We start from the raw sequence: 22,380 nt of genomic DNA, 5'->3' as shown, positions 1-22,380 counted from the left end.
GGCTTGGAAAGGTTAAGTAACTTGCTCATGGTCACATAGTGAGCGGCCATTCTAGAGTCAAAACCACTGATTTCGGACTTAATTTTCTTTTCTTTCCTTTTCTTTTTCCTATTTATTTTATTTATTTATTTATTTAGGCTGTGTTGGGTCTTCGTTGCTGCACGTGGGCTTTCTTTAGTTGTGTGGAGCGGGGGCTTCTCTTCGTTGCGGTGCGCGTCTCATTGCGGTGGCTTCTCTTGTTGCGGAGCACGGGCTCTAGGTGCGCGGGCTTCAGTAGTTGAAGCACGTGGGCTCAGTAGTTGTGGCTTGCGGGGTCTAGAGCGCAGGCTCAGTAGTTGTGGTGCACGGGCTTAGTTGCTCCGCAGCATGTGGGATCTTCTTGGACCAGGGCACGAACCCGTGTCCCCTGCATTGGGAGTGCAGAGTTTTAACCACTGCACCACCAGAGAAGTCCCTCCCTTCTATTTTTATTAATGATAATAATAATCACAGTTTATATGTATTTAGCACTTACCATGTTCCAAGCACAGCGCTAAGTATTTTACCTTATTAGAGTTGTTTAATCCCCAAAACAACTCATTTATGCCCATCAGTATGTATTTTTCTTCCATTTCCCATCATTATGTGAACTTGGATACCTTACTAGGAATAATCATAATTTGCAGGGTTTATGTGACTATTCCAGAGACTATATGTAAATCATCAAGTACAGTGGCTGTGTACGTATATATCCTGGAAACAAAATGCACATGCTCCATCCTAAAATCACCTTTGCATGAGTTCAGTTTAATTTACTGAACATCATTTGGATAAGCAATTAATTTGCAAGGCGGTATCTTAGGCAGAAATAGTGTACACCCAAACGCTGAACAAAATGCCTCAGATCTCTTTCAACCTAAGCTAGTTGGAAGCAGGTCTCTTACAAAGTGAACACAGGTCAGTTTTCAAAAGAGAGGAAAAGGATGTCTCAGGTGGGCACAGCCTACAAACGTGCCGTCAAAGGATGGTTCCAACAGCCCAGTTGTATGCAGGAGTATATTTTCCCAATTAAAACATCAGCACACAAGGTTTAAGAAGTGAGTTGTTATTTTTTAAATTGAGGTATAAGACACAATCTTATATCTAATCTTAAGTGTATGCTAGATCATTTTTTTTACATATGGATACACCCCAGTAACCCCACCCAGATCAAGATACAGAATATTTACAGCAGCCCATAAGGTTCCCTGTATCCAGAGTGGTTTGTAATCAACAAACAAAAACGATTTAAAATCAGAACAGAAAACCAGAAGGTAGGTAAGGAACTTCGAAAGCTGGGCAAACTAAGGGCTGGATTTGGGGGAGGATATTAAGTAAGAATAAGACAGATTCGACTTCTATCTCCTCTTATTGGTGGGTGTAGAGTGCTTCTGTGATTCACACTCATTATGTCCATCGATCCTCACAATGACTCTGCCGTATAGTAAAGACTTTTTGCACGTGAGTAAACAGAAACATCCCTACCTGAAGCAGGAGAGAAAGCGGATCCAGCCACGTGGCAGAGGGAAAGTTGGAAGGCCTGTCGTCAGGTTACCTATCAGTGCCAATCCGGCCAGCCCACTGGCGGGCGTCCCAGGCCCCAGGTATAAAGGCTCAAGCCGACTGCCTTTAAGCTGTACAGAACTCCGCCACACGAGCTTTGATCTTCCCAGAGGCTGTATGCCTGTAGAGGTTGGTGCCACAGGCGGATCGGTGCGGAGACCTATATGACGCTGGACCCCAGGTACATTATGAGAGACCTATAGCCTTGCTTAACTCCCTCAGGGACTCGTTTGAGGCTCTTTGCACTTTAAGCGGGGAGCAAGCCGAATATCCTGGAAAGGATAATAATTATTTTAATTCTCTCTGAGGATTTGAGTGCAATAATCCAAGGATTCAGGAAACTATTGCACAAGCATAGTGCCACTTGGCACCGAGGACAGCACGAGGCAAACATTTTGAGAATCTCCTCCTGAGGCCAGCGAGGACAGGTCTAGATTAAGGCAACAAACCCAAAGTGTACACTACTACAGAAGAGAGAAGAACGATTGTTTTACCGTCAGGGAAATACTTAAAGATTTGCAACAGCAGCGTGAGGGGCAATTTGCCTGGTCTGGGGGAGGCAGGAGGAAGCACCCAATGAGTAGAAGAGACGGGCATTGCTGCGCCCAGCAGGGCTCACTATGAAGATCCGTGTGTGCTTGTGCATTGCAGGCTGACCAGCTCCAGCAGAGGTTCCTCTGCAACCGGCACCTGCTGCCTGATGTGGTGCCTGGAGCGGCTCCGCTTGGGACCCGAGCACCTCCTGCGGGGCAGAAACCGGCTTTTCCAGGATCAGGCCGGCCGAGCCACTGCTCTCAGGCCCTCCCGGTGCGCAAACGTGCTCACCCCGGACCGCATCCCCGAGTTCTGCATCCCCCCGCGACTCGCGCCCTGCCCGACCCTGGCTGCAATCCAAGACAACAGAGGCGAAAAAGCAGGGACAGGCGACGGCGCGGGGCGCACGGACTGGGACCCACGATCGCAGGCTGCGCTCTCGCTGCCTCACCTGCCCCGGGCACGTACAGCCTATGGCTTCTGCGCGCTGCTCGAGAGCCCGCACACCCGCCGCAGGGAGTCGCTCTTCCTCCGGGGCCCGGGGGCCGCCCCGCTCCTGCCCGTGCTCCGCCCCCGGGCGCGCACCTTCGGAGGCGGCGTCGGAGACGCCCCCCTCGTGCCCCCGGGAAGAGTCCCTGCTGTGCCCCCGGCGGCCCTCGGCGGCTCCCGCCCGCACCTGGACACGCTCACTTTCCGACCCCGCGGCAGCCGCCTCCTGCGCGCTCCCCAGGGGCTGCTGCGCTGCGCGCAGAGGAGCAGCGGCCTGGCCAGTGCCCGCTCCGTCGCCAGCGGGGACGGGGACGACGACGACGACGACGAGCGCGGCGCCGGCTCCCTGTCCCCGGCTCAGGCCCCCGCCACGTCCCCTCCGCCGCCCCCCGACCCGCGGCCCGAGCGCCTGGAGGCCGAGGGCACCGTGACTCTGGACCGCGCCGGCGGCGCCCTGCGCCTGGGCGCCGAGTACAGTCGGGACAGCGGGCGCCTCCGCGTCCGGCTGCTCCACGCCGAGGGCCCGGCCGGTGGGGCCGCCGAGCCCCGCGCCCCCGTCGGCTGCCACGTCAGCTTCGTCCTGCAGCCGCCGGGCCAGACGCGCCGGCTGCGGGGCGCCGTGTTCCGGCGGAGACGCCGGGCGGTCTTGGAGCAGGACTTGTGCTTGGACGGGCTCTCGGAAGACGAGGTGCGCCGCCTGGCCGTGCGCGTCAAGGCCGAGAACCGGGGCCGCGGGCTGGAGCGGGGTCGCCTGCTGGGCCAGGGCGAGCTGCTGCTGGGCCCCGTCCAGCTCCTGTGAGGGCGCGCCCTGCCCCAGCTCTGTCCCTCGGACACAGCCGATTTGTACAAAATAAACGTGTTTTTATTATTCTACTCTGGCCTTTGTTTCAGTCTAGTGTTGGCAGAGATAATACTGTATTAATTACCACTGTAAAGGGTGTTATATTTTGTGTACATACTGTCAATATTCTTTTTAAGTAAACGGTATGCTGTTTTGCAGTGGTGTTTCCCAATGTTGATAGCCAATGGCATTGCAGGTGTTCCCCACGGTACTCTTGAGAGATAATGAATCACATGAAGTATTAAAATTAGAGGGTTTCTTGGTGATCTATTTGCTCCAATATCCTCATTTTGAAGTTTGTTCATTCCACAACATCCATTGAGACAATGTTAGAACATGTATTACTTTTGAAACATTGTTTTAGATCCTGAATAAGAAAAATGAGGCCGAGAGGAAGTGACTTGTTCAAGGTCAACAGTGAATTATGAGTAGGAGCTCCAATCTGATACTCTTCGCTACATCTTGTTGGAAGAGCACAGGAAGAAGTGAAACCATTTTAATATTTATAAGCTTAAATAATTATTATAATAGTTTTACCAGTGTCAACTTATTTCTTTTTTTTTTTTTTTGCAGTACGCGGGCCTCTCACTGTTGTGGCCTCTCCCATTGCGGAGCACAGGCTCCGGATGCGCAGGCTCAGTGGCCATGGCTCACAGGCCCAGCCGCTCCGCAGCATGTGGGATCTTCCCGGACTGGGGCACGAACCTCTGTCCCCTGCATCGGCAAGCGGACTCTCAACCACTGCACCACCAGGGAAGCCCATTATCAACTTATTTCTTAAAACGACCCACAAAATTGGTACAGCTATCCCCATTTAACAGATGAGGATATGGAGGCACAGAATAAAGGCAGATGCAGGATTTGCACCTAGGTGATCAGTATTTTACTCTTTACTCTGTATTAGTAACACTGCAATGTCGGAAAGGCTCATCTTACTAGAGTCGTGAAACTGCAACTTATATCTGAAATTGCTGACTCTGGGGTTGAGGTCTCTAAACATTTCTCACCCTCTAATAGAAAAGCAAATAGATTAAAATGAGTGATTTATCATCTCAAGCTACTGACTTCAGGCATTGAGATAAGCTGGGTCTACGACTGACTGAGGCAGAAGCTAAAGACTTCAGAGTCCTAGAAAAACGGGTACCAGCCTTATCGGCACCAGATGAGCTAATGTACCAGGGCAGAGTCAAGAGTACCTGTAACATTGTTCTACCTCCTCTGGCTTCTGATAGTAATAATAGGTTTACTATGTTTTAAAGGATGATTTTCCTTCATCCCTCAAATTCATTGCCAGCCAGGCATATTTCTTCCTTTCTTAGGCATATAGGAGGGAAATGTGTCCTAAATGAGGGTTGAAAATATTTAAATATGTGGTGCACTGTTAAATATGACTACTTCATCAGTCTGGGTTCAGAAATGGTTTCTGCTTTCACTAAACTGCTGACAGTTTTATCCATTGGTGCTTGTGAAAAATGCTACTTAGAAAAGAGTTTCAGTTTTAATAACAGCTCAAGCATAAACTGAAAGTGGGTTATTGTGGTAGATATTTATAATGACATTCATTGAACAAATGCGAAGAGTAACTGAATTAACTGACTGTCAAAATCAATCACATCCAGAAGCTCAAAATGGTTGACCAAATGAATGATGACATCACAGTAGTTCAGATCTTTAAGATGCTCTTTTATCTACGCTCAGTCACAGTTTCCTTGGTCTTCAAGCCAACGATTTTTAAAAATATATATATATATACACACACACACACACACATACATACATATAACCTTCCTAATGATTTTAGAAGTTTGGTAGAGTAACTAATACTGAGTTCACATGTGTAGTGCTTTAAAAGGAAAATAAATGGAGAGTGAGAACAACCTGGGTATGCACAAGATCATTGTGGGGTTTTTTGTTTGTTTGTTTGTTTTAATAAAAACAGATTGTATTGATAGCTTAAACCATAAAATTTATTGCAGAAAACACTGCAACCACTATTGTCACTAGATTATATACAAGTAATGGGAAACATGAGAACTCCTAAAGCTCTTAAACATGAGAGATCTTAAAGTTTGGGGGCAGAAGTGGCATTTTACTAAGAAGGAAAATCAATGCATATCAGGGACCTAAGTTTTCCATGAAATAACGGTGGGTATTTCCAAACAGAATCTCCACTAATGTCAAGTTATGGTTGATTGACTAATGCAATAGCCTAATCAACAAGATTTTAAATGACTTAAATAGAATCATTAATCATAAAACCATGGAACTTCAGAGTTGAAAAGAATGCTAAGAATCATTTTGTACAAATCCACATATCATAGAAGGGGACCAGAGAGGCAAACTGTAGATTGCCCCGTATCATGCAGTTAGTGAAAGAGCTGGGACTGAAACCAATTCTATTTTCATTTTGCTCTTGGACCACTACTTCCAAGAAAGGAGAAATACTTGTGCATCAATTATTTTACATCACTGATCTAATCTGAATTTTTTGCATTTAAGAAATCTTACTTGCAGTACAAATTTTTGTGATAATACAGTAGCAGCCTTTCTGGGGGCAAATTTAAATTTGATTTGCATTTTGCTGCCCTCTAGTGGATCCCTCATGTGTTTTGTCAGTGGGTCTATCTTCTTCCTATTAGACCATCTCAACCAATCTAATGCCAGGACCCAAGGACCTTGAAGATGTGTGCTAATATCAGATTACAGGAAGAAGTAGTAATAACTACTTCTAAATATAACTAAATATAAAAATACTTCTAAACTAACTAAACTGCTTCTAAAAATAACTAAATATAGCTATCTGAGCAAAGAAGGTGCCAAAATACTTTAGATTTAAAAAAAAAACAACTTTTGCCAGTAATAATGAAGCTGGGAGTGTGTGGCAAACAGCATGTTGGTTGCAGAAAACTGCTTTAAGAGTTCTCATGTTTCCCATTGGGCTTTAGGTACCCATATCTTTTCCACAAATGACACAGCCCAATCTTGTCTCTTTGAGGTTTAAATATCTGAACATATTCAAAGAAAAACCCTATACAACAACGGGAAATATGTCAGTTTAAATAGTGTTAAGTACAAATTTAAAATCAAATCATTTTTGTCACTTAGTCTTACAAAGATAATTCATTCTATACCTAAAATACTAGCGTTAATATGACTGAAATCTGCCTAGAAGATTGTTTCTTTAGAATCTAATTTTCTTTTACCCACACTCAACAATTCTAAACATTTTCCCCATATCCATCCCCAAGACCTAGGTAAAAATACTCTTTTGGTCAAAGATATTTGAAAGACAGAGCAAAACGTGGGTACTATGTGATCTCTATAACATTAAAGCAATAAAAATATATAAGTGGATAGAAAGGTATCCAAAAGGTTAATTTAGAACACCTATCATATTCAAGGTTCTAGATTTATAGCTGTAAATAAGACACAAAAGGTCCTTGCTCATATGGAATTAAGTTTTCATATGGAATTAAGTTTTCTGCAGGGGAGCAGATAGACAACAAACAAATAATTTTAGTAGTGCTTCAGAAAATTAAATGTGCTAATGGGAAAGAGTGTGACTAGGGTGAAGGGGCACCTTAGATTGGATGGTTAAGAAAGACCTGTATGAGGACCCAACACTGAGCCTCTTTTCTATGGTCATGTACATACTGCTATCATATTTTAATCCAGTGTGCTGATCTGGGGACTTCTGACCTCCCAGAGGAACCTGACAACGGTTTTCCTAGGAATTCTGCTAGTATGTTATCACTAGTGAGAAATACTTCCTGTGGGGTTCAGCCCTGCTATGTAGAAGATTTTCTGCCTCCAAGTTTACTAGTTCAACAGATGGAATTGACCTGAGACAGCCCATGGGGTTTACAAACCCAGTTTTCACTACCGTGCATCCCATAGCTAAGAATTTTATTATGGTGCCATGATGGCTCTGGCATTAATTTGAGAGGATTACAAACTCTGGTCAGATTAGGCCTTCAGGACATTAGGAAGCAAATAGCAACATGTTTTTTGTTTTGTTTTGTTTTGTTTGCAATGTTGTAGTTTTCAAGCAAATTTTTAATTCTGTATATGCTTAAATCTTCTCAACGACAGTGTGGGCTAGTTACTCTTATTGTACCTGGGGTAGATGCTGTAGGTTGGCTCCTTCAACGCACAATCCAACCCCTTATTGCTTTCTTTTCTGTGCTATAGAGGCTAGAGAACAAATACTTGCCTTCCCCAGGCCCCTTTTCCAGCTAAGGATAGCCATGCGACTCATCTATGGCCAATGAAAGATGGGGAGAAGTCACTTGATGGTGCCTCTTCCCCTTTCTCCCTCTCCCTGCTGGGATACACAAGTTGCCTGAGGAATGGCAGCCAGCACTAAGGACAGTAAAATGATCTTGGTTCACTAGTAACATCACTGATCCTCCATGCCAGCGTTGGACAGCCTACACCCAAATTTCATGTCCATGAGACAAATACATCCTTTACTTGTTTCAGCCATTGCTAAGTTTTCAGATATATATGAACACAATCTTAACTGACAGAGACAGTGTCGATTTTACAGAGAAGGACACTTCTATTCAGAAGAATTAAATAAGTTGCCTGAGATCATGCAAGTAAATCATGAATTTAATTACAGACCTCTCAAAACTCCATGCTCACTGCTTTTTTCACCTCACCATCTTTCCTCATGTAAGCTATTTTAAAAAAACTTTTTTGGGGCTTCCATGGTGGTGGAGCAGTGGTTGAGAGTCCGCCTGCCGATGCAGGGTACACAGGTTTGTGCCCCGGTCCGGGAAGATCCCACATGCCGCGGAGCGGCTGGGCCCGTGAGCCAGGGCCCGTGAGCCATGGCCGCTGAGCCTGCGCGTTCAGAGCCTGTGCTCCGCAACGGGAGAGGCCACAACAGCGAGAGAACCGCGTACCGCAAAAAAAAAAAAAAAAAAAAAAAAAAAATTTTGAAGTACATTGAATCTGTAGATTGCTTTGGGTAGTAGAGTCATATTCACAATGTTGATTCTTCCAATCCAAGAACATGGTATATCTCTCCATCTGTTTGTATCATCTTTAATTTCTTTCATTAGTGTCTTATAATTTTCTGCATACAGGTCTTTTGTCTCCTTAGGCAGGTTTATTCCTAGATATTTTATTCTTTTTGTTGCAATGGTAAATGGGAGTGTTTTCTTAATTTCACTTTCAGATTTTTCATCCTTAGTGTATAGCAATGCCAGAGATTTCTGTGCATTAATTTTGTATCCTGCTACTTTACCGAATTCACTGATGTACAGCTGACATACAATAAATTGCACTTATTTCGAGTATACAATTTCATGAGTTTTGACATACACATGCACCCATGAAACCAATACCTCAATCAAGATAATGAACACAGTCATGATTCCTAATAGTTTCTTCATGTTCCTTTGTAATCCCTCTCTCCTGTCCCCTTCACGTCCCCTCTCTGGTCCCCAGGGAACCATCTGCTTTCTTCATTTATATATATATATATATATATATATATATATATATATAACTAAATCACTTTACTGTACAGCAGAAATTAACACAACTTTGTAAACCAACTATGCTTCAATAAAATACATTTAAAAAAAAGAAAATCTGACCCCATTTAGGAAGCTAGACTTCCAGAATCAGCATCCATTCTCCTATAGATGGAGATTCAGATGGTTTCCAGTCTTTTACTATTCTGAATAAAGCTGCTGTGACTATTCATGTACAAGACTTTGTGTGAGCATATGCTTCCATTTCTCTTGGGTAAATACCTAGAGTAGATGGGTGAATCATCATGTGATAACTTTTTAAGAAACTGACAAAATGGTCGTATCATTTAACTTTCCCACCACCAACATGTGAGAGTTCTGTTTGCCCTACACCTTGCCAAAACTTGCACATAGGAGGACCTTTTGAAGGAAACATATACTCAAAGTTTCTATTTTTTTTTCTTTTTTTACCTTTTACAAAGTTTCAATTCTGTTACCTATGTGTTATTACAACCATGTACCTCAGTCCTCTCGAGAATATTGATGACAGTTTTACTTTAATAATTAAAAAGTAGCAATAACAATTAGGCAAAATCCCCATTTAGGGCAGAATTTCAAAGTAATGTAACCATTATTATCTCGGTATAAGATATCTATAAAATATCTGGGTTCATTAAAAAAATCCTAGAACATCAGAATTTTAAAAATATTCAGTGCCAATTCAACAGTTTTCAAGTTTCATTGAGTTTCTTTCCCAAAGCGATTAATTTAGTCATTTAAAATCAATTTGGATAAAAGAGATCTATCATAGATCAGGATCAAATTTTGTGAGAGTCAGTTGAAGGAAATAACAATTATACCACTAGAGAAAAGTCTGAATCGAGATGGGGATTAGAGACACTCTTGCTTTTCTTCTAGGTAGGTTAATAGAAATCACCTTTGTCGAAGAATTGACAATCTCTTCTTTCCTATCTGTAACACCCTGAAGCTTGGGGAGCAGAAATAGGAGCTATCTGGTGACATCAGAGCTAGAATACTGCTGCAGAGCCGGTTTCTGACACTCATTATTCCAAGGTGCCACTCAACATTCAAATCTGGGCCTGGATATTCTGCAGCAACTCTCCAAGTGTTGGTTGCTGATAGCAAATTCATTTTTTCAAAGAGGAGTTTATATTCAAAATCAGAGGAATGTAGGTTCCAGATCTCAGCTGCTGTTTTCTATCCGTGTCTCTCAGTCATGTCAATTAGCCTTTCTAAATGTCACTTCTTCCTAAGTAAAGAGGTAGTAATATTACCTACCACATGGGATTTGTGTAAGGATTAAAGGAGGTAATGAATTCAGTGTCTTCCACACAGGGCCTGGTATGTAGAATCACTCAATAAATCCTAGTTCTATTTTTGGCTTCTTCATAATGGATGATGTTTCTGGACTTACCCGCCACGCTTTTAGCATGTTCAATAGGTGCTTATCCTATAGGTGGGACCCTACATCTAAGGGATTTAGGAGATAAGTTATACACATATGAGTCATTTCAGGAACAATACAAAGTGTCAAAGCAAGCAGACAAGGATTCTTTAAAAAGGGTATTGGGAAATGAGAAAGGCTCTGCCATTTATTTAATATTGATGTTCCAGACATTATACTAGACACACATTCAGTATTAGACATCTTTGTGCCACTGCCGAGTGAGGAAAGAGTTTAAAAGTAGATTTTGATGCTCAGAGAAGATGCATGGTCATATGGCTGGTAAAGGGGAAGACATGGATTTGGAACGGCTGGGATACATATGACCACACAGCCTTTGCTCAAGGTGGGCTGGATTTAGGTTTAAAGAGAAAAGGGAGAAGAGCAGCCTTAGAAAAGGAACTAAGTTTTGGATCAAGATAAGAATTAATAAACTGTGTTGTGGAAACACGGCTTCTTAGATCCTCAGCAGCCCCTGGGATCATCTTTGGTGATCCTGTCCCACCTGTGGAGAACTTTGACTTGCCGACTTGCTGGCACATAAAAGTAAAGTATAGATATCACTGTGCCTTGCAACAATTAGAAGAGAACAGCTCATCCTATGTTAGCAGTCATGATTTATTCACTCATAATATCACATCGCCCTTGGACAACACTATTTCTCCATCTTTTAAAGGTATTTTACTGCATGATTAACTATGTATTCAGCAGTAGGTTCTAAGTATGAGCTTTTCTGAAAAATGGATAAGTCACAGCTTTTTGCTTAAGAAAAAATGACTGGTTTTGAGCCAAGACAGATATATTACTTTTTATTTTAGGTAACCCAGTTCTCTAAGCTTGAGTGAGGCTTGAAAGTTTCTTTTTTGGACCAAGGCCCTAAAATTTGACATGTATCTACCATCCTTAAACATTTTAAAACACTTTATTTTTAAATTAAAAAAAATTTTATTGGAGTATAGTTGATTTACAATGTTATGTTACTTTCAGCTGTACAGCGAAGTGAATCAGTTATACATATACATATATCCACTTTTTTGTAAGATTCTTTTCCCATATAGGTCATTACAGAGTATTGAGTAGAGTCCCTGTGCTATACAGTAGGTCCTTATTAGTTATCTATTTTATACATAGTAGTAAAAGCTTTCAAATTTCAATTTAAATAAAGAAGAAGGTGAGTCCATGAAGATAATAGAATTTAGATCAACTAAGAAAAAAGTTGCTCAGTGTCTTCATTTTCTTTTTTTTTTTTTTCCGGTATGCGGGGCTCTCGCTGCTGTGGCCTCTCCCGTTGCGGAGCACAGGCTCCGGATGCGCAGGCTCAGCGGCCATGGCTCACGGGCCCAGCCGCTCACGCGGCATATGGGATCTTCCCGGACCGGGGCACGAACCCGTGTCCCCTGCATCGGCAGGCGGACCCCCAACCACTGCGCCACCAGGGAAGCCCCAGTGTCTTCATTTTATAGATGACAGAAGTGAGATCAAACAGTGAAAGCATTTTGCAGGGTCATATTGCCAGTTAGTGACATATCCTGACTCCCAAATTAGAGCCCCTTCTTCCTTCATCTGCCATAATACTAACTACACTGGTGAACTCTCAATTTTTTGTATTATTAAAGAACATTTTAAAAAATGATCACCATCAAAACACAAACATTCCCCTGCCACTCTGATGTAAATTATTTTTGTCTTTATTCACTACTTTCCAGTCTTTGTTCATAAGTATACCAGTACTTATACAGCTTCAAGAATAATGTATATACACACAGCATTTTTTTCTATTTTTTATTTATGATTATAATTTGAGTTGTTCATGTTGCCATTGGCCTTTGGTATCATAGCCCTTGAAGTAGATATATAATAATAAATATCACTGTCCCTATTGTTGAACACTTTTCACACTTCCCAATTTTTTTTCTTCTTTTGATTTTTTTTCTTGAATAAATTCTAAGTGATGTGATTTCAGGATCAAAGGCTATGAACAAGGTTATGTCTCCTAATACACCTTAATAAACTGCCTTTTCCAGTTTGTTAATATTTTCTTTTACAAAGTGAAATGGGGAAGAGAAGTACTGTGAGGAAGGGAGAGAAAAACCCCAAAATTTAATAGGTTTGTAACTACAGAACTGAACATGTTTGTAGAAGGCACAGTGTTTCCAGAGATAAAATAGCAAGTGAAAAGGAATGAGTATGGCTTGGTTGCTATGGTAAGTAACACTATTGTTACATATTAATTATTGATATTAAAGACTCTTTCGCAAAGGATTTGCTGGCCTGGGCTGCTTCTGAGCAAGGGTCCCCTTCCTCTCCAGTCTCCTTTTTCCTGTATCAGGGTCTAGTTTGCAGCAAGAGCCTCCAAAGCACAAAAATGTTATTTCTGTTGGGATTTTAAAAACCCTACTCTCTTTAATTACTGTTTTGTTAAGAGCCTTTCTAAGTGCCTGGAGAAAGAACCGAGAAGAACAATTTGCTCAGATGCATCCATCTTAAATAACTTGGAGGAGAGTAAACTGATTTCATGCAAATATGTTTTTAGACTTATGTTTTTTAAATCTAATTTTCATTATGAATGTGATTGATGTATTTTTTTTTATATCTAACCTGCCATATTTAACCAGGAAGGTTTTGTACAACTACAGACTCTTTCCATGTGTATGACTGGTATAGACTATTGCAAGTGGTGAGAGGGGCATATACTTTAATAGGTTTGGGATATCCTCTGTGGATCTCATTACAGAAGGAAAAGAGTTTGAAAACTACAAATTTGAACTGAAATGTCAGATAATTCACAGTCATGAATTAAGCTGCCACCCCAGGCAGACCCAATGATATTAAATTACAATGTCAATAGCATTGTGAAATACTCTGCTTTCCAAATACCTGAGTAAACTCAGCCCTAAGAAAGATGGTCATAGTGTTTGTTGAGCACCCAGTATGAACCCAGCAACTGTGTCGGGCACCCTTGGGGATATTAACAACACAGCATGCTTAGTGATGCTGAAGAAAGAAGATGACAAGAAATAGGAGACACTGGTTCTAGTTCTGGCTCTGCACACCATGAGTAAGTCACTCCCTCTTTGGGCCCTAATTTCCTCATTTGGAAAGTGAGAGGCTTGGAGTAGATCCAGAATAGCAAGTAGATTTTATCTCAGGTGTAAGCTCCACTGAACTTATAGTGGTGGCCTGGAGTGCTATAGTGAAAAGAATGCTAAGACAACATCTGGGCTTAGGGGGAGAGAGCTCTGTGATTGATTAGCTATGTCTGTATAGGTTCACTGATTAGCTATGTCTGTATAGGTTCACACTGAAGTACGGATACATGTGCTACTACTTATTGACCCTGGGCTCATGAGCTCTCCAACTCTGATATTCTTTGATGTTAATGAAGATAAGATTCTTGCCCTAAGTAACTTAAAATCTGTTTGCAGAAGTAAGACCAGCAACCAGAAATTAAATAAATTGAATAAATCGAGGTGGAATAATTATGAGGGCTAATTTGTGTGGCACAGATGATAAAGGTCAAAATTCAGAGACAACAAAGATCAGTTTATCAATTCAGACTTGGGTAGTTATGGATATTTTCTTGGAGGAAAGAACACTTGAATTGGGTCCTGAACAGGGAAAGATAATACTAACATAAATACTAAAAAAGATCATATATTTATGATTATAGCACTTTAGAATTTACACATCACCTTGGCATATATTATCAAATTTTGAGAAGATTTCAAGTGTGTTTCATATTTTCAGGATGCTTGATAATTTACAGAGTTTTCACAACCATTGTAACATTTAATCTTCACAATAATCCTAGAAGTAGGTATCATTAGCCATCTTGCAAATGAGGAGTCTGACATTTAGTAAAGTTAAGTGACTTTTCAAGAAATGTCACACAGTTAATAAGGGGTATAGTGGGAAACAAACCTACCTTACCCACAGTTTAGAACTAGGCTAAGGGAGGTGTACGGATTAGGGTTGAGCATTAAAAAAAAAAAGTCCCCCTTAACTTAGGAAAAGACTGGTATGTAACTACGGTAATGAGAAATCGCAAAAACTTCTTTTTTGGAAGCAACATGCCTCACTGAACATGCTTCTACAAGCCAACCAATCAGTGACAACCTTCACTTCTGGAAGCCAGCCAATGAGAGATGGACTCACCTAAGCCTACCTCTGAGCGACAGCCAATCAACAACAGTCTCAGCTGAGTAACCAAGCTGCTGCGGAGAACGTCACCAGTTTTGGCTCTAAAATTCCTCCAATTCCTGAGCTCTGTGCTTCCCCAAACCCCTAAAAGATATTAGCAGACTTCTCAGCTCAAAATGAATGTGCCTGACCAGCGTATCCCTCCCTTACTATAGTAAGCAATAATCTCAGCTTTGGTTTGTTTGTTTATTTATTTATAGCAGTGTTGGATCTTTGTTGCTGCATGTGGGCTTTCTCTAGTTGTGGCGAGTGGGGGGCCACTCTTCGTTGCGGCACGCAGGCTTCTCATTGCGGCGGCTTCTCTTGTTGTGGCTCACAGGCTCTAGAGCGCAGGCTCAGTAGTTGTGGCGCACGGGCTTAGTTGCTCCACGGCATGTGGGATCTTCCCGGACCAGGGCTCGAACCTGTCCCCTGCATTGGCAGGCAGATTCTTAACCACTGTGCCACCAGGGAAGCCCTCAGCTTTGTTCTTTATTTCAGATACTGAGTGGTGGTCTCATCACTTGTTGACGAGGTCCATTCAAAACAAAGCCGCTTTGGATATTTCAAACAAAGGTAAGAAAATACAGAGGATTGCTTCCACGGGGTGGGAAGGATTGTGTCTGCAAAAAGGGATGTTGAGATGACCCAGAGATGAATAAGAGGTACAAGCTTCTAAAAGATTTGTTACATGAATGTAACTCATGCCAACCCTTCTTCCAGGCACTGGAATACAGAAAGGAGCAAAGAAGAGAGATCCCAGCTCCCATGGGATTGAGAACGAACAGTGAATGAGTTTTTAAAAATAGCTAAACAAGGTACGGGAAGTAACATGAAATGACGCAACAGAGTGATGTGATAGATTGGGGTCAGGGAAACCCTGTCTCAGATGAAGGTGATAATACAGAGGCTGAGGTAGCTTAGGCCAACCCTACTACCATTATAATGCTGTGCCACCAGCAGCATAATGTTGTCCCTCTGGGTCAAATTATTCACTCCAAAACGTCAAAATCTCACTGAGATAAGCATTAACAATTCCTTTGTGGATTTTTTTTTTCTTTTTCTTTAAAGTTGGACACAGGACAAAGCCTGGGAAGTGTCTGCCTGGCTGATTAGTCAACTGTTTTTCCCATAAGATACCATAAAGGAGAAGAGAAGGGGAAAAAAAAAAAAAGCAACCAAAAAAATCCTGGGGAGGAAAATACAGAACAGATGGTGATGTTTATTACTTCATTAACCTTTGCATATGTGAGAAGTGCTTGCGAAATTTCTGGGAACCGGGCATTGCCAGAAGAAAAAAATATATATAAGCTAATTGCTAGTACTAACAGCATCAATAAACCTAACCACACCTGAGGTGCTTGAGCTGGAAGCAGAAAACCCAGCTATCACATACTTGTAAACCTGTCACTTGTGGTAACCAGAGCTTAAAAAAGAAGGTGGGGGAAGGCGAAAGCTTTTCAGAGAGCAGCTCCTGTTACTACTTCTTAGCAGTGAAACTCTTGATTGTAATAACTGTGAAATGATTCTTCTTTCAAAGCAGGGGTAAAAATTTAAGGAAGAAGTAGGGAAGGCTTTAGGCGGGCATGATGAGGGTGAAAGAGACTGAAGAAGGCTGAGATCATAAATCAGGGGAGATGATTCCTCTTCTGGTTCTGCTCCAGCTGGATGTGTGCGTCCTCTGGGCCCAGGCCCCCTAATATACATAAATGGAGCATTGGACCAGAGCAGTGGTCTCTAAATGGTCTTTTTAGCTGCTGAATCTTTTTTTCAAATACAACCTTATGCAGAAACTTAACATCAATGCTAATTTTAAAGATGAAGTTGCTCTGGTTGATGAAGAAGTGATGGACCCAGAAACCCATTCATTCATGCAGACACTAATTCAACAGATATTTTTTGAAATCCTATTATGTGTCAGGCAGTGTTCTAGCTGCCTGGAAAACATCAGTGAGCAAAACAGATAAATATCCCTGCCCTTATGAAACTTACTTTTTAACAAGGGGAGTAAATTGTTTAGACAATAAACAGAGTAAATCAACATATAGTAAATATGTATGGTATGTTAGAAGGTGATAAATATAACAGGAAACAGAAAAGTATACCAGAGGAAGGGGAATCCAGAGTGCCCAGCTGATATGGGGAAAACTGCAATAGAGGAGGTAGTCGGGGAAGTTCTCACAGAGAAAGTGAGGTTTGAACAAAGATTTGAGAAGGGAGCGAGGAAACCACCAAGCAGGTGTCTGGGAGAAGAGCATCCAGGAGAGAGAGCGGCCTGAGCAAAGGCCCTGCATGGAAGCACACCTGCACAGTGGAGCAGCAACAAAGATGCCAGGGTGGCAGGAGGGCAGCGAGTGATGAGCAGAGGAGCAGGAGAAGAGATTGGAGAGATAAAGGGGACTAGACTGTGCAAGGCCTTGAAGAGTCTGGCCAGGAATCTGGCTTTTACACTGAGTGAAATGGGGAACCACAGCAGGGTTTTGAGCTGAGGAATTGCCTAATGTGACCTCTGTTTTAACAGGCTCACTGTAGCTGTTGCATTGAAAATAAGCTAGATGGCAATGAGGATGAAAGCCAAGAGACTAATTCAGGGCAGAAATGAGGTGGCCCAGATCAGGGCGGTAGCATTGGAGATGGTGAGAAATATGTCCAGGGTCTGGACATAGTTTCAAGGCCCTACCCCTTGCCTCCTACTCACTCCCTTAGCTGATTCTGGGGTCCTCCTGGAATCCCTTGGACTTCTAGAGCACAGTTTGCAAATCCATGGGCATCTTGACCTGCCAGCTTCCCTACTGGCCCTGGTTCCTATCTCCAATAGAGCCAGAGCACTAATCACGAATGTTCAAAGCGCTGCCCAGGGAATGGTATGATCTGCTGAACCTAACTTTTTCTCTAGCCCAAACATTTAAATTTTGGGTAGTGAGAAATATTTTGGCTTATAAGTCATCACCGGAGTCTACCTCAAGCCTGCACACCAGCCGTTCTGGCTTGGAGGACAGCCTCGTGTGCCTCACTGCAGGCAATAATTCCAATGAGGGCCTCAAATGTGCAGTAGGCCCTCATGTACATGTTCCATCCTTCCTCCTCCTGTGAATGACAGAAAGGGACCAGCATGCACTCAAGACCCAGATCCCTCCGCAGACGGCCTCTGGGCTTTCTGCACTGTCATATTGGTAATAACTCCATGTATTACATACAGAAAGTTCTCAAAGGAAATAGGTTGTGTTGATTCAAACCCGTACCAGTAGCTCCATATAAAAACAACATTATAAGCAGCAAAATTGCAGAGTCATAAAGGAGGATGGAGTTTTGGTTTCTGTCCACTTTAGTCGAACCTTATAAGCTGCTTGTGAATTGATCTGAGGGGCACATAGGGCCCACCTGGCTAAATTATTTATCCCATAGGCTTCTATTATTTCTACAATTATCCAAATTTAAGCCAGGATGACAGATAGAATTTATCTCCAATATCAAATGTGATCAATTAGTAAAGGCTATCTGGAGCAATGTGTTGAGAAGGATAGTGAAGCCACATCCAGGTTCAACAACAAGAAATAAAAAAGAACTGTAACTGATTAATAGTGTCTGCCATGGACGTGGTAAGAAGGTACTGTTACATATTTTATTCCTATTTTAAGCCTTTCTCTTATGTTCAAAAGCCCTATATTTAGAAGGTACCATTTAAAATAGAAATGGGCAGAAAATAATTACTAGTAATGAAACCTGTTGAACATCCATTCACATGTTATGTATGTTTTGAGGCGTAAACTCCATTTCTTAAGTATGTATCTGAATCCTTAAATTGGATGTAGCCTGGCCCAAATCTGCTTGATTAGGAAATAATTGTTGAATGCAAATCTGATAACATTCAACCCAGCTGTTTTGTCTATTGCCTTTTGGTATCATATCTTTCACGGAAGTTACTTTTTGAGCACCCAGTGTTTTCAAGGCACGATTTAGGTACTTTCCATATATTATCTCAAATTCTCACCACAATCCAGCAAAGTAGATGTGACTTATGTCTGTTTTACAGAGAAGACTCTGGATTGTCACACAGGTACAGGTGGCAGATAAAGGCTCTGAACCCACCTCCAATGCTTTGCTCTTTCTTTTCAAATTTGAAATTGGCGCTATGAGCTCATGCACATAATTTGCAGAGGTAAATTATCTACTAATGGATGTCTCCAGCTGACAAAATGACGAAGTTGTTCATCTCAAAGATGACTCTAGTAGCATAAGCCTGATGATCTTTGTGATTTCACTAAGTAAAGCCCCAAGGGCTATTAACACTGATTCAATAAACGCTGAAGCCCTTACCCAATCATTTGTTTGCATCCTTCAATAAAATGGAAATGTCAGCTGGATGTGACGCACCTCATTCTGCTAGTGATATTTTGAAAGAGATGACTGTTTTCTCAGAGCTCATATTTCCTCTCCGGTCCCCTCCCTTCCCCACTCCTCCCCAAGCCACCACCTGTTAGATGGTTCCTGGGAAGAAGGTCAGGGTTCCAGATGCTGACCCAGGACTGGGAAATTTCCCAGAAAGTGTGACTGATATTCATGTCTACAGTTCTGATTTTATAAGGCAGAAACATTTAATTGCAGATTTCCACTGTCACAGATAATATGAATTTAGGGCATAAAAAGCAAAATTCCAAATGGGTACTTTTGCCTTATACATCTTTAATAAAGCTTGTGAGAGGGGTCACCGAGTCAAAACATAGCAGGCTTCACCCACAAGCATTTAACCCATAAATGCCTACTATGTGCTCTTCCTCACACACTGTGTGATGTAGTCATCAGCCTCTTTAGAGGTTGCAAGGGGGACAAAGGACCCAGGATTCACAGACCTTAAACTCTACCCGGAGAGGCAACATGGACACCGAAAACACTTGGAAAACATCAGGTTGATAACAACTAACACTATACAGTAAGCGACAGATTCTGCTCTAAATGCCTTACATATATTAACATGTTAATACATGCAACAACATCAAGAGCTAGGTACTATTTTTTATCCCCATTTTACAAACAAGGAAACTGAGGCTGAGGTCACATTGCTAGCAGAGGTCAAGCTAGAATTTGAACCCAGACTCTTAACCACACTTTGTGTTGCCTCTTATGTTACCTGCTTGGTGAAGTGGCCAGAAGGGTAAATAAAGCTGAGACAATGGGGAATTTAATGTAGCCTGTGTAATGCAGGAGGGCTTCAAGGAGGAGGCATGAATTCCTATGTCTGCATCTCTCATATTGGAATCCTGGAAACCTGACTGAGACTCTGGGGTGCAACTTCCTAACTTCGAATGTCAGCTCTACCTCTTACTAGCTTTGTGACCTTGGACACATTTCTGAACTTCTCTGTGTCTGTTTCCTCAACTATAAACTGGGGGTAGTATTTCTATTAGGCTATACAAATTCTGGAGTGGTTGTAAAAACAAAATGTGACACTGGGAGTAAAGGGCTTAGCATAGCTTTAAACATCATACAAGCTTAGTGAGTATTCACTGTTATTGCTATTACTATTATTGTTTACAGTTAGGTACAGGGTTCAGATAACTTTTGCCTTATGCTGGCAAGAAGGGTGCACAGGGTACTGTCAAGCAGGATGGGAACTTGGATCTTCAAAAGATATTTGGCCACAGCAACCACAGTCTGTGGTTCTCTCTCTCTCTCCATCTCCAACTCTCCTACTGTGATCAGGTTTCTTCCATGGAGTGGAGAAAACGATGGGTGGAGGCCATGGATGCCAACATTTTCAGCATATATTCAACTAGCCTAATGACCCCAGAGGAAAGAAGAGCAACATGGTCCCCAAGGAAGCCTCTGATTGGCTCGGCATAGTCATGGGACCCTCCCTGGGCCAATCACCATGGCCAAGGAAGGGTACCACTGTTGGCAGTAGAACCAAGAACTTCACGGAGTAGTGGAGGGGCAGTTCCTCCAAGGAAGGGGGTGTTATATCAGGAGAGAGAGCACAGGGATGCGAAGCAAAAACAACAGATGTTAGTCCTCCAACACCCACCCCTAGTACCTAAAAATAGGCTTACTTTGCCACACGTGGGAACATAACTTTATTAATAACCAAATATCATTATTTGTGGTGAAGGAAAAATTACTACGTTTGTCAACTTGGAAGCTTGAAACCAACAGCAGCAAAAAGTAAAGAAGATATTCTGTCAATACAAAACAAACTTTAAAATGTGAATCAGATCATTGATAATTTTATAACTTCCTTTTTTTCAGCTGCCTAGCTTTTAATTCTAAGTTGAGGTAACTTGTTAAATTTTCTTGTCCTCCAGAGTTCCTTAAAGAGTTTTTATTTGGGAAGAAAGAAACTATTCTGCTAGTAATGCAAGTTGTCAAAAATAAAACTTGCAAAGAATATGCTTCAAAAAGCCTTGCCCTCGTTTCATGGTAGGTAATGCTATCGTAGCACATTTACAGATAATTTCAATTTCTCTTTTTGATGATCTTGGGTAAATGATAATGATGTGCAGGTTATTTGAAATATATCTCTGAGATACACCAGAAATACATCTACGCGTGGAACAACTCCTACGGAGCACCTACTGAACGCTGGCAGAAGACCTCAGACCTCCCAAAAGGCAAGGAACCCCCCACGTACCTGGTTAGGGCAAAAGAAAAAAAATAAACAGAGACAAAAGGATAGGGACGGGTCCTGCACCAGCGGGAGGGAGCTGTGAAGGAGGAAAGGTGTCCACACACTAGGAAGCCCCTTCGCGGGCGGAGACTGCGGGTGGCGAGGTGGGGGAGCTTCGGAGGCGGAGACTGCGGGTGGCGGAGTGGGGGAGCTTCGGAGCCGTGGAGGAGAGCACAGCAACAGGGGTACGGAGGGCAAAGCGGAGAGATTCCAGCGCAGAGGATCGGGGCCGACTGGCACTCACCACCCGAGAGGCTTGTCTGCTCACCCGATGGGACGGGCGGGGCTGGGAGCTGAGGCTCCGGCTTCTGTCGGAGCGCCCGGAGAGGACTGAGGTTGGCCGCAGGAACACAGCCTGCAGGGCGTTAGTGCACCTCGGCTAGCCGGGAGGGAGTCCGGGGAAAAGTCTGGACCTGCCGAAGAGGCAAGAGACTTTTTCTTCCCTCTTTGTTTCCTGGTGCACGAGGAGAGGGGATTAAGAACGCTGCTTAAGAGAGCTCCAGAGACGGGCGCGAGCCGCGGCTAAAAGTGCGGAGCCCAGAGACAGACATGAGACGCTAAGGCCGCTGCTGCCGCCACCAAGAAGCCTGTGTGCGAACACAGGTCACTATCCACACCCCCTTCCGGGGAGCCTGTGCAGCCCGCCACTGCCAGGGTGCCGGGATCCAGGGACAACTCCCCCGGGAGAACGCACGGCGCGCCTCAGGCTAGCAACGTCACGCCGGCCTCTGCCGCAGCAGGCCCGCCCCACACTCCGTGACCCTCCCTACCCCACGGCCTGAGTGAGCCAGAGCCTCTGAATCAGCGGCTCCTTTAACCCCGTTCTGTCTGAGCAAAGAACAGACGCCCTCCGGCAACCTACACGCACAGGCGGGGCCAAATCCAAAGCTGAGCCCCTGGGAGCTGTGAGAACAAAGAAGAGAAAGGGAAATCTCTCCCAGCAGCCTCAGAGGCAGCAGATTAAAGCTCCACAATCAACTTGATGTACCCTGAATCTGCGGAATACATGAATAGACAACGAATCATCCCAAATTAAGGAGCCATGTGGATGAAAGGCTCTTGGTGCTGCAGCCAGGAGTCAGTGCTGTGCCTCTGAGGTGGGAGAGCCAACTTCAGGACACTGGTCCACAAGAGGCCTCCCAGC

General features: G+C 43.1%; 1 protein-coding gene across 1 annotated transcript; it reads left to right on the top strand.

The window, feature by feature from the left end:
* Positions 1 to 1,664: 1,664 nt before the first annotated feature.
* On the top strand, positions 1,665 to 3,477 carry LOC132419844 (C2 calcium-dependent domain-containing protein 4A-like). The gene is made up of 2 exons (XM_060003736.1): positions 1,665 to 1,762; positions 2,233 to 3,477. Exons 1-2 carry the CDS (start codon positions 1,746 to 1,748, stop codon positions 3,401 to 3,403), a joined length of 1,188 nt encoding a protein of 395 aa, XP_059859719.1. The 5' UTR covers positions 1,665 to 1,745; the 3' UTR covers positions 3,404 to 3,477.
* Positions 3,478 to 22,380: the final 18,903 nt, after the last annotated feature.

This window comes from Delphinus delphis, chromosome 2 (assembly GCF_949987515.2).
Source record: "Delphinus delphis chromosome 2, mDelDel1.2, whole genome shotgun sequence".
NCBI lineage: Eukaryota > Metazoa > Chordata > Mammalia > Artiodactyla > Delphinidae > Delphinus > Delphinus delphis.
Note: the sequence above shows the minus strand (reverse complement) of the source record. Positions and strands in the feature narration are given on the sequence as shown.